Source organism: Cibotium barometz, chromosome 17, assembly GCF_041138505.1.
Source record: "Cibotium barometz isolate CiBa-2024 chromosome 17, ASM4113850v1, whole genome shotgun sequence".
In the NCBI taxonomy this organism is placed as follows: Eukaryota; Viridiplantae; Streptophyta; class Polypodiopsida; order Cyatheales; family Cibotiaceae; genus Cibotium; species Cibotium barometz.
In genome coordinates, this window is record NC_141062.1 from 13,806,928 (window position 1) to 13,818,881 (window position 11,954).

At 39.9% G+C, this 11,954-nt stretch overlaps 1 protein-coding gene across 1 annotated transcript; it reads right to left on the reverse strand.

The window, feature by feature from the left end:
* Nucleotides 1-1,209: 1,209 nt before the first annotated feature.
* On the reverse strand, nt 1,210-4,945 carry LOC147629708 (uncharacterized). The gene is made up of 3 exons (XM_086811253.1): nt 3,551-4,945; nt 3,149-3,292; nt 1,210-1,935 (listed from the first exon to the last, which is right to left on the reverse strand). The coding sequence occupies exons 1-3, from the start codon at nt 4,522-4,524 to the stop codon at nt 1,383-1,385; spliced, it is 1,671 nt and encodes a 556-aa protein (XP_086667379.1). The 5' UTR covers nt 4,525-4,945; the 3' UTR covers nt 1,210-1,382.
* Nucleotides 4,946-11,954: the final 7,009 nt, after the last annotated feature.

Here is an 11,954-nt window from a genome sequence, read left to right on the forward strand (position 1 = left end):
ATGATATATTTGAGCTAACAATTAGTAAATATGTGTGCATGTTTGAAATGTCAACAAGCATTAGGCTATGTGAGATTGATTACACTCAACTTAAGAATATTATTTGTGTCATGACATCAACAAGCCTAGCGTAGAAAATTCTTAAAGTGATACTTCCACCTATGTGTATGTGAAGGTATGCTTCTCTTATTGCAATTATGTCTGTGTATGTGTGTGGAGGAGAGAGAGAGAGAGAGAGAGAGAGAGAGAGAGAGAGAGAGAGGTTTGTAGGTTTGGAAAAGATAGGTTCAACTTAGTCTAGAACTTGAAAAAAAGCCTTCTCAAATTGTTGGGAGAAGAAAAAGTACCTCTTGAAAATTTTCAAATTTCAGTTATGATTAAATTAAAATTTCTTCTTTAATCCACAATGAAATGGATTGACTTAAGACTAGATGTGAAATTAGTTTTCTACACTTGAACACATGTGTGTGTGACGTGTGTGGAGGTGATTGATTAGGAGTCTGGACTAGTAATTAATGGCACCAGCTTGGTTAATGGCACTTGCAAGATACTCTTAAAGATTACTAGCAACCAATGAGAGGCTATATTCTCCCAAAGGGGGCACTATTTTACTAAACTGGTCATTTTGAACGGTTGCCCAAGTTCCAAAATGACAAAAATTAGGATTATCCTTCCCCGTGAGGTAGTGGGGCCCGCCGTCCACTCGTTAAAACGGTAAACATTCTGCATCCGCTTTAACAGCACGTGTAAAATAGAGTGTGAAAGTCCAAAACCCCTCACACAATGAAGGTGCATGGCAACAATACTAGAATTTGAAGGTTTCACTACCCTTCCAAGGGGGTCAAAACCTTCACAAGAAGGGTGAAAACAAAATTACCCTTCAAAAGAAAGGAAGGGTTTTGAGAAATTTAGTTATATGCCCTTTCCAATCTCTTCATAAAGAAAAGCTAGTTAAAGAAAAGCCCTTCCAAAGAAAAAATAGGGGCGCCCTTCAAATTCTAGGCTTGCATGGCAAGCCAAAATTTGAAAAATAGAGGGTACTAGAGGCAAATAATTATTCAACCTATTTTCAAATTTCAATGGGTTTTTATGAAGGGCAATATGGATCCATCCGACAAGGCTCACATTCACATTCTCTCTCTAAGACTCTCTCTCTCTCTCTCTAACGCACACACCCCCAGCAAGCAGCTTCTCTGAATTGTCCCAAACTGAACAACACACCGTATAACTTATGTAGAGTCATTATTACAAATTGTTGGAAAATGAATAACGTATAAGAAGAGCCAAATGTGGCCTCCCGAGAAGAAACTCTCTTTCCTTTCGAGGACTAAATCCGAGTTAGCAAGAGATGACAGCACCCCAGCTACATAACCATAAAGGAGTTAAAAGTTGTTGGAGTGGCTATTATGCAGTTTTTCTCTAACTCCAAAGGGAATCATGTCTTCAAGGAGGCCTTGACCGAGGGCGGCAACATTATTGGGTTGAGGAGGAAGACCTGCTGGCCGGCCTGATTGTGGGCGATTCATATTTGATTGCTGCGCAGGAGTAGGCTTAGGAGGCAATAATAATCTGTGTAAATCATGGTCAGCTTGCGTTTGCATGGCCAGCTCGAAGGTCCTCCTTGTTGGTGGGAAGTTCATGGGCAGCGCCATGTTTGTTGGCAGTACAGTAGGGAAAGAGAAAGGGGGTGAGTGAGGATTGATAATCCCAGACGATGATGATGACGATGATGATGGGTCATGAGCTCCAATCGTATTGTAGCTATGGCTAGCCGTGCAGCTTCCTGTTATGAGCTCTGCAGATCCCCGTAGAACTGCAGGGCTGTGGTGGTTGTGTTGGCCCTCATACGTCGTGATCACCATGCTTGAATCATCTGATGAGCGCTCCACTCGCTTCTTCACTGAGCATTTGCTGTTCGTGCATCTATAATAGCTCCTGGAAATAAAATAGCGAATTTCTTTAAAAAAAATGAAATGGAGCTTAACCCCAAATAATAATATAGACAAAATAGAATTTTGAAAAATGCAACAATATCTTACTAACTTAATCTGATATCATGTTTTCTCATGGCCTCAATTCACTTGGGACGAGCATTTAGTCTACAATTTTGAGAGCATAACTTGGCCAATATAGCATATATCATTACCAATAATATTGATAATTCACAGTTACAAGAAATGTGTTGTTAGCCCTACGCCTGTAAGGACCATTTCACCAAAATGATTGTAGTGCTTCAGAATACGAAGCTGTGAGGCTTGAGATAATATTCCAAGGTTTGGGATTAGTAATTGGTTTAATATCCAACCTATATATTTTTATATTTATACAAAGATTCCCTGAACCATCCATTGGAAAGTTAATGGTGCATTCTTAAGGCCAAAAGTCATTACATTTGATGCGAATGTCCCTCATTCTATGCTGAATGTAGTCGTCTCTTGATCTTCTGAAGCCATCCGGACTTAATTGTACCCACTAAATCCATCTAAAAAGGATATATATACATACATACATATATATATGTATGTATATATACATATACATGTATATATATCTAAATACATGTATGTATGTGTATATATACACATATATATACATGTATGCATGTGTATATATTGAACATACATACATGCATTTTTATACATACATATATATGGATAGATATATATGTATGTATGAGTGTGTATAGGTAGGTAGATAGGTAGAGGTATATATTATATATACATATGTAAAATATACATGCATACAAGCATTTTGTTGCCCCCCACCAGACACACATACATATGTATTGTGCATACATACTTGTATAAATACATACGTATTTTATGTATGTATGTTATATATTGTACATATATATTATGTAAATATGTTTTACATACATGTGTGCGTGTATATATATATATATAAACACCTATGCATTGTACAATATAAATATAAATATAAATATCTATATAAGTATGATTCATAGAAATACACCATTACCCTTGATAGAAGAAGCTCGCGAAAAGCAAGCCCGTGAGCGTGTTGGAGCTGGAAGCTTCCCTATACTAAGTCTTTAATTGCTTTGATGTTGAGTGTAGTTAGGTTCGCAATTCACTTGATAATTTTGATTAATTATTTGATTTTTTTACAGAATAAAGATGCAGCCAACCTTGGATAAGGGCTGTTCTTGACTGCTTTTTGCCCGTATTTCCGCCACCGGAAGCCGTCTTCCAAGTGTTCAACCTCGCTCTTGGTCACTAATGCGATCCTAGGCTCTCGGTTTCGCTTCTGGCCTTTCTTGCGGGTTTTGCTTCTGCGAAGGCACGAAAAAATATCAACCACTAAAATCTTTTTTTTTCTAAATTTAATAATTAGATAGAGGGCACATGGCATGAAAAAAATGTTAATAAATAGTTCATCAAGATATACATCAGGTCAACAAATCAAAGGTTAGTGGTCTATTATAATTGTGATTAAGGGAAAAACGAAAAAGCGCCTAATTTTTGTTTGGCCGGTGGAGGTTAGCTGATGTGTGTGCAACTTGCGCTCTAGAGGGAAGAAGGTCTCTTACGTCTTCTTTCCAACGTCTGATGATGATGGATCGTTCTCCATAGCTGCTGCAGCTTCTGTTTCTTCTGATTCTAGCTTAACGGGCTTCTGATCCATAGCCTTAACTGCTCCTTGCAAGCTTTGCATCTCCTCCTCTTGCCCCCCATCGCTGGATAAAGAATTGGAAAGAGATGAAATCGGTGTGCTGGGCACCGTTGACGCCTCTCCTCCTGATGCAGCAGCCCTCGTTGCAGCCTCTTCATGAGCTGATAACTGATCAGGAGTAGACGTGGTTGTTGATGAAGGAAATTCATGCCCTAGTGATGAAGGCCTTGATGATAGCACAGAGCCCATTAGGGTTTTATCAAATGATGTCAATGAACCTGTCAGTTGAGTGTTGAAACCTTGGCTAAATGAAGGAGAAGATGGATTGTTATTAGACTCCAAATTGCAGGCACCACCCAACTGTCTCCTGAAAAGATTGTTGTAATTTAGCGAGTCCATGTTCATGCCCTCTTGCAAGCACTGCGAGAAGCTCATGAGGCCGGAATCGAACCCAAGATCGATCATATCTATTGAATTATAAGAAGAAGATGAATTAGGAGGTCCTTCTCCCATGATTGCAGTAACAGGCTTCTGATCAAGGCTCATCAAGGTTTGCCAGAAGAGCTGATCATGGCTAGAGCTGACACTAGCGGGGGTGCTAATGGGGCCTTCCATTGAACTGCTGCAGGCAAGCGATGGGAATTGCTGTTCTAGAGAGCTCCAGAATGAGCAGCTCGAAGCTGAAGAAGGAGGCACTTGTTGAGACAGGGCTGCAGCAGATGGTGCAAGGGGAAGAGTGGTGGTATGGGGAGCCATTTGAGAAGTAGAGATTTCTGATGATAATGATGAGGATGATGATAGTGGTGGTGGTGTGGATGAAGGCCACAATTTAGTGCAATTATTTCCTCCTCTTGCTCTTGACTTAGGTGGAGGAGAAGGCTCACCTTCCATGCCTTTGCAAATACCAACAAGAGAGATCTTATAAAACCCTGCTGCAGCCCACGCAGTGTACTAGGTGGAGATTTTCTACAAATTTTACAAGAAATGTTGTGTTTGGGAACAGCAGCAGCACATGATGATGATTCAACTTTTCTGTCTGTCTCTGCGCGTGTGTGTATGTGTGTGTGTTGTGGGGGTGGGCGGCTCTCAGAGCCGTGTCTGTGAGTGGCTACTTACTGTAACTACTGTGGGGTTTGGGGCGGTAAAGTGGGGGCGAGTGTGAAAGAGGGTGTAGCCAGCTGTTTGAAGATAGTGGGGATTACAGAGAAAAGCGATTAAAGGTGGCTGGATTAGCGCAAATCCAAGTGATTGAAGGTGGTTGCTATGGGGCCTCAATTGTGCGTTAGGATGAGATTAGGAGGGGGGGCATTACCTTGCGCGAGAAGGGAGGCGCGGAAGCTTCACACGTAGCATCGCCCAATGCACATGCTGTTGCCGTCCACCGTCATCACGTACGCCGCCCAGTCGCCACGTCATCGCACGCTGCTGTACGCGCCCCCCTTATCTCGCCGAAATCATCGCGTGTGAACGCCAACCTCTTCATTCACCTTTTAACCTTTTTGCTTTTTCTGAGAGGTCGGCGAATAAATAGGTTTTTACAGCATAACCGCAGGTGAAAACCGCCGAGGTATATATTAGCAACAAATAAATAGCTGCAAAGTTCAAGCCCCTAGGTCCCTAGTTTTGAGAGAAACCACGGATCATGGGGTGCGTGCGTGCGTGTGTGTGTCTCGGAGACATGTAGCTGACCTCAAAGTTGATGATCTTTTCCTAAGTCAACGTCCCACACATCCCCATATCCACACTCCCCCCTTTTCACATGGAAGAGCTAAGAGCCTCCTCCATGGACACCACTTTGAACTTTGAAGGAGTTTCAAGGGTCATATTATTAACTTATAATTAACCTCTAGTGCCAACACCCAATTGCCATAGCACAAAAGGGGCATGGACAATAGCCGTGTGGATAAGGTACCAAAACACCACCACTGAACACAGCTTTGATTCTAGCCCACCCCTCCCCCTCACTCCACACGGGGGTGAAAAGTATGGTGTGTGATGTACTCCTTGCAAAAAAAAGAAGCAGCAGCCATAGTGCAGGGCCATGGTTAAAAGCTACCACTGTAAATCTTTCAAAAACTTATGCCCCATTTTGGGCTATTGGGCTAAGCTACAATAGCAAAACCTTCAAAATTGATGTCCCATTTTTGGGCTATTGGGCTATAGCTTTAGCCTTCTTCCTAAAGCTACCATTGTAAAGCCCTTTGTAAATCCAGTGACAAAAAGGAAATCGGTGATTTCTTTTGCACTTTAAGATTTCTACAACCATGTTTGAAGTGCATTGCATTTTTGCACTGGGCGTATTCTTTCTATACATGTAGCCATTGTTTGGGGGGGTTGCAACCAAAGCAAAGAGTATATGTCTAATGTTGCAAATTACATTATGATTAATGCATCATCCATCTCTTAAAAAATCACTGGGAAATTTTATAGTCATTAGATTGTAATCCTACCATAAAGATTGACTCGATTTGAAATAACCATATGGCCTCAAAATAGAAGGAAAGAGGAGGAGATAGATTAAGTACCTGCCCCAATCGACTATGTGACGGGGATTGCTTTTTAGCCTTCTTATGTTTGAAGACGAGTTTTTAAGACGATGATATTTTATCTTTGTAATTGTTTTGCATTTTCAGAGCATGGTCCTCTTGAGGCTAGCACTCCTAATACTAATGTTAAAAGAAGGACGAAAGTTGGTAGACATGACAATGAACCCTATGATGATGTAAGGTTTGGGGTATACTAATAATTGTAAACGTTCTGCTTGTGTTTATGATTCTTATTATATGAGAGACACTTTAATACTTCCACCAAAAATAAAGTCACAATTCTTCAACAAAAAATAAATAAATTCATAAAAATAATTATTTGAACAACCTACAAAAGATAAAACTAATGGATCCTACAATAAAACTAATTTGATCCATTATTTGAATAGCGTACAATAAAGCTACACATTTTATTGTTTGAGAAATACACTTGAATATAAGTAAAACACACACATTGTGTAAATTTTAAGTAGATAAACTACCAAAACGCTAATTTTTAAAAGAAAAAAACCATAGAACACATTCTATGAAAATAAGTTTCCTTACTAGAAAAGTTGCGTGACCCCAACATGATTATTACGTCCAAGGTTTCTTAGAGAATGCATGTCAATCGAGGAAAAAGTGGGGAGCTCTTTACTTTAAGTCCAATGGAGCCCATGATCTGGATGCACCTATGTGGTTGACACACTTGTTTGATAAGAGAGGTTTCATCCTTGTTTCAAGGCTAGGGATGATGGTGCATGTGGAATCAAGAAGGGTTAAAGATAGATCGGGGACTTGCTCTCTAATCAGCTTGTGATGGGGAATGCTCCTTAAATTGGTGGGGAATAATGTAGTTTTTCTTTCTTCTATTTTAGTATTCAAGGGTCTATATATCCTAATGATTTGTGTGTAAGATGCATAGGAAGGCTCATTAAATCAAAGAGCATACACGTAAACTCCATCCTAAAGGACAAATATTGTTTAAAGAATCGATCTTTGCTAAAATGTTAATTTGAGCATATTATTCATCGAATAACCCTGCTTCACCATCTTGGTGGAACTCCATAGAGTAGGCATTTAGTCAATATCTTCATCACAAGATGACTTTAAACAACTGTTTATCGAAATGCTCAAAATATAAATTCTAGTGATGGACATTATGGCTAGCATAGTCCTTGTAATTAAGTACATATGTGTATATTTATTTAAGTTTGATGAATGTAAATGAATATGCAAATGTGAAGAGGTGTAAACATCATAGATGATGTCATAAGTTCACACGAAAAGTTCTAACCATATGTAAATATGTAATATATTTACATGTTATTTCCTTATTCTTGGTTTACACATCGCACTCCCACCCCACTATGACCACCCATTGTATGGACTACATGACATGGTATTTAAATGTCAAATTACTTGTAAATATATATCTCCAATGTAACACACTAGTACATGCTCGTTAGCCCTAGTGTACAAATAAAAATTAGATGTACATATCCACTCGTTGGTACAAATTTAATGCAATTCAATGACAAAAAGCTGTAATTGCTTGTGATGAAAAAATATATATTTACATATTACTTCCTTATTTTTGGAAAAAATAATTTTATTGGTTGATAAGTGTTACATCAGCCCATTTTTTTAGCAAACTCTTTGATCCATGGACTATGGAAACTCGTGTACAAAGTGGCTACGGGCTAAGATGTGAAAAATGTTGGGCACGGAGAAGTGTGTAAATAGGTGAAGATTGGGTAGTCAGTCCAAGGGCTCCCCTTATATCAAGTGTAGGTTGACACACTAATGTGTAAAACCCCTTAATCACATGGAAAGTACTTGTCACATTAGTTGTGCTAAAGGAAGTACATTTCAAGAGAGAGAATATGACATAATAATTTGATGTGATTTGTGATTGACTTAATCATCTTGCTAATAATATTTTTCATTAAGTTTTGAATTGGTTTGACTATTTAATAATAAGGTTTGATTATTTGCTTTGATCCTCCTAAAACAACTAGGTTTCCAAGTTGGTACAAGGGCCATCTCATGTAGGGTAGAGATAGTTTTGCCTTCATTCTCTCCTCTTAAAGGATAAGAGGAGCCTTCTTTTTGTGTGTGTGTGTGTGTGTGTGTGTGAGAGAGAGAGAGAGAGAGAGAGAGAGAGAGAGAGAGAGAGAGAGAGAGAGAGAGAGAGGTCTTCTATTGATCCCAGCTAGCTTTCTAGCAAAAGAAGGAGCCACCATCATCTTGGCTTTGTAGCAATAAGATAACATTGTCATTCCATGCTAGAAAAGTAAACCTGCAAATAATAATAGTTGTATATCAAATCTCATATCATCATCATCCTAAGAGCTCATAACTCCACTCAATGTGTATGGTGCAATAGACGCTCCAAGAGAATCAACTCAAGACCCTCCTCAATCAACCGGCCTTGAACAGTAACTCAGGGCTACTTGACCTTCAACATTGACTTTTTCTTACAGCAGTGGCATCTCTAGTTGCACCTTGAACACCAACTCGGGGCTACTCAATACACAACCTACATGCAATTTGTATTAACATAGGAGGCCAATGGTGAAATCCAATAGCCTTTCACTTCAACATCGACTTTGCAGTAGTGGCATCTCTAGCTACAAATAGCAAGGTAACAACATCTCCAATGGATTCTTCCAACAATAGTTATCCATGCTTTTGTAATACCCAAATGCTTAGTGAATGAAATTGCTGGGTCTAAACCTCTATTATTATTGGGGGTTCATCATTGACCTCATAACTCCAACACTTTGGCATTGACACAATCTTTAATGCACATGCATCATCAACCAAATCTTCACCAACAAAGAAGTTTAAAGGGGCAAACACACACATAGTGTCTAGGAACTCCATCACCAAGAGGGAGTGTTGAAATTATGGTGATGGACATCAAGTGTGTTTGAGGGGGAGAATATTCCCTATATTTTGTTGCACATGTGTAAGGTCTAAAATGCATAAGGTTATTTATTTTAGTTTGGTAAATATAAGGTGAAGAGATGTAGACATTTCATGGGTCATGGGGATGATGTTATTTCACATGGAAAAACTATGTCACATGAGTTTTTCTAGGCATATGGAGAGTATGTAATAAGTTCTTTTTTGAGATGTGTGATTATATGTGTGGAGAAAGCATGTGGTTCTAATCGTGATACGAGTGAGTATTTGCCATGAGGGCATGAATCTAACTCTCTGAGTACCTTTTCACTTGTAGGAGGTGTAAGGCTGTTCCATTATCTGTGAAGGAGGCCAAGTTCTTGGGAAGGCTCAAGCTTGAAAGGAAACTCATCTAGTATCTCAAGCTAAAAATCTTGAAGTATAGGGGTGGACACACACAAAGTGTCGAGGGACTCCATCACCAAGAGGAAGAGTGTTGAAGTTGTAGTGATGGACATTGTGTGGTCTGAGGGGGAGCATATTCCTTATATTTAGCAACACATGAGTAAGGTCTAAGAGGAGTACCATTATTTGATAAACTTTAGTGAACATAAATGGGTGAGAAAAGGTTAAGTAGTGTAGAGACTCTATAGTCATGTGTTCAAGTTAAGAGCTTACCTTAGCGTTCGTTGGGTCTTGCCTTCAAGCCATAATGCAACTCCTTGCTATGGGTGTGCTAGCTCGTCCATCACATCTTCACTCTTCTCCTTTGGTAAGGGGGTGAATGTAGAGCTCTCTATGCCTAGATGGAGGCAATGTTCTTCATGGTGGCTCTCTCTCATAAAAGGTAGATGAAGAAGAAGCTAGTGGAAGAGAGTAGCCTACAAGCAAACCTATTCAAGCAAGCTCGTCCATCATGTCCTCACTTTGCTCATTTGGTAAGGGGGTGAAGGTAGAGCTCTCTATGCCAGATGGAGGCAATGTCCTTCATGGTGGTTCTCTCTCATGAAAGGCAAATGAAGAAGAAGCTAGTGGAAGAGAAAAGCCCACAAGAAAACCTATTCAAGCCTGCAACCACCTAGCATGCAAGAATCCAATAGTGTACATGCAAGCAAGCATAGATAAGAGAAGAGCTCACAAACATTATATTGCAAGGGAATAAATGTGTATTACTTGTCAAAGTTGAGTTATATACAAGCGACTAGTTTTTACACTAGGCCAGCCAAAACTTAAAAATGGTTGAAACCATGTTAACCTACTAAGTGGTTAACTAATCCCCCTTCCTAACATTGGTGGGTGTCCTCGTCACACCCAAGTCATTGGTGGTCAAGCTAGTTGCCAAGTCAAAGATGTGTGGATGGTCCTTGGAGGTGTACTATGAAGTTGGCATTTAGGCTAAGTGGAAGTTTTAGGACCAACCTGTAGTCGGAGGCATGGCATATTGGTGATAACCTTTGGGTAGCCCTAGTGGTATAGGAAGCTTGTCAAGGTGGTATAAAAGTATATGTGCTGGAGAATTTCTTCATGTGAGTGGAAGTGGCTTGGGTCATTCAAATTTAGGTAGTTTGTAGAAGGAATCAGTGTCCTTTTTGATTGGCAAAATTAGCACTAGGACCATCATTGAATGATTGAATGATTTGCATGGAAGATGGTGGTATGAACCTTCTTGGTGAAAGAGGATATTAATCCTAGAATCTCACATCACGAGGCTTAAATATTGGGCTACTTTATGACTAATATGTCAGCCAAGGCGAGGTGTTTTTTCTGCTAATTAGAGTTGAAGTAGAGGTTATATTCTTTGAAGTTCTTTGGAGACACCTATAAGCGAATGATAAGTTGGGGCTAGGATTGTGTTGCCATGGTCCCCCCATCTAGAAATATACCTAAAGGGTTGGCATTGACAAGGTTAGCTGTAGACCTACATGCATCTATGTGTGCCGTGAGAGACAAGTAGAGGTTATATTCTTTGAAGTTCTTTGGAGACACCTGTAAGGGCATCAATGGTTATCCAAATGATAAGTTGGGGCTAGGATAATGCCACCATGGTCCCCCCTTCTAGAAGTATACCTGAAGGGTTGGCATTGACAAGGTTAGTTGTAGGTTCATGCATCTATGTGTGCGGGGAGAGAGGTGCGAGATGTAAAAAAGAATTGACATGGTATGAATTTTTTTGTTGCATGCTCTACAAATATGCTCTATAGATATCAACTAAAGCGGTCCAATTGATTGTGTCAGAATCATTGGCAAGAATTCCTCAACCCATGGCATGAGTCTTCCTTGTTTTTAGATCTACTTTGAAGGAGTGGTTACCCTTGTGTATATAAATGTAATTGATTTCCCAATCATGAACTAGCCTTTCTTCTCTCATATAAGGGGTTCGAGGGTCATGGTGTATGAACCTCTTCTTTGGAAATCTATCACCACCCCACGAACATGTAGTGAAAGTTTAGCCCAAAGTTACATCCTGAAGGATGCCCAAATTTTAGCTATCTTCTCATTGGCAAGCTTAACCAACCACGAGGCTAGTGTGCTTGCCATGAGTGGTGGGCTCCTCTAGGCCTCCCAACAATCCTTGGTGATTATGTTAACACTAGCACCACCATTATCCAAGATTGTGATGACCACTGTGCCTTTATATACAATACGTAACATGACATTCATTTTGTTGCTTTCAAAGCTTGTTCCATGAGTGCACTTTTTGGTTGTCCCTTGGTGTCCCTCAGTCTTGGGTACGGAAGGAGAGAACTCACTATGGCATGACTCCTCCTCCTCCTCTTCAGGTTCAAGAGTGTGGGCTCTTAGGTTCTCTCACTCATCCTCCTCCTCTTAGGTTTTCTTACAATAGTGGCATCTCTAGTTGCACCTTGAACACCAACTCAGGGCTAC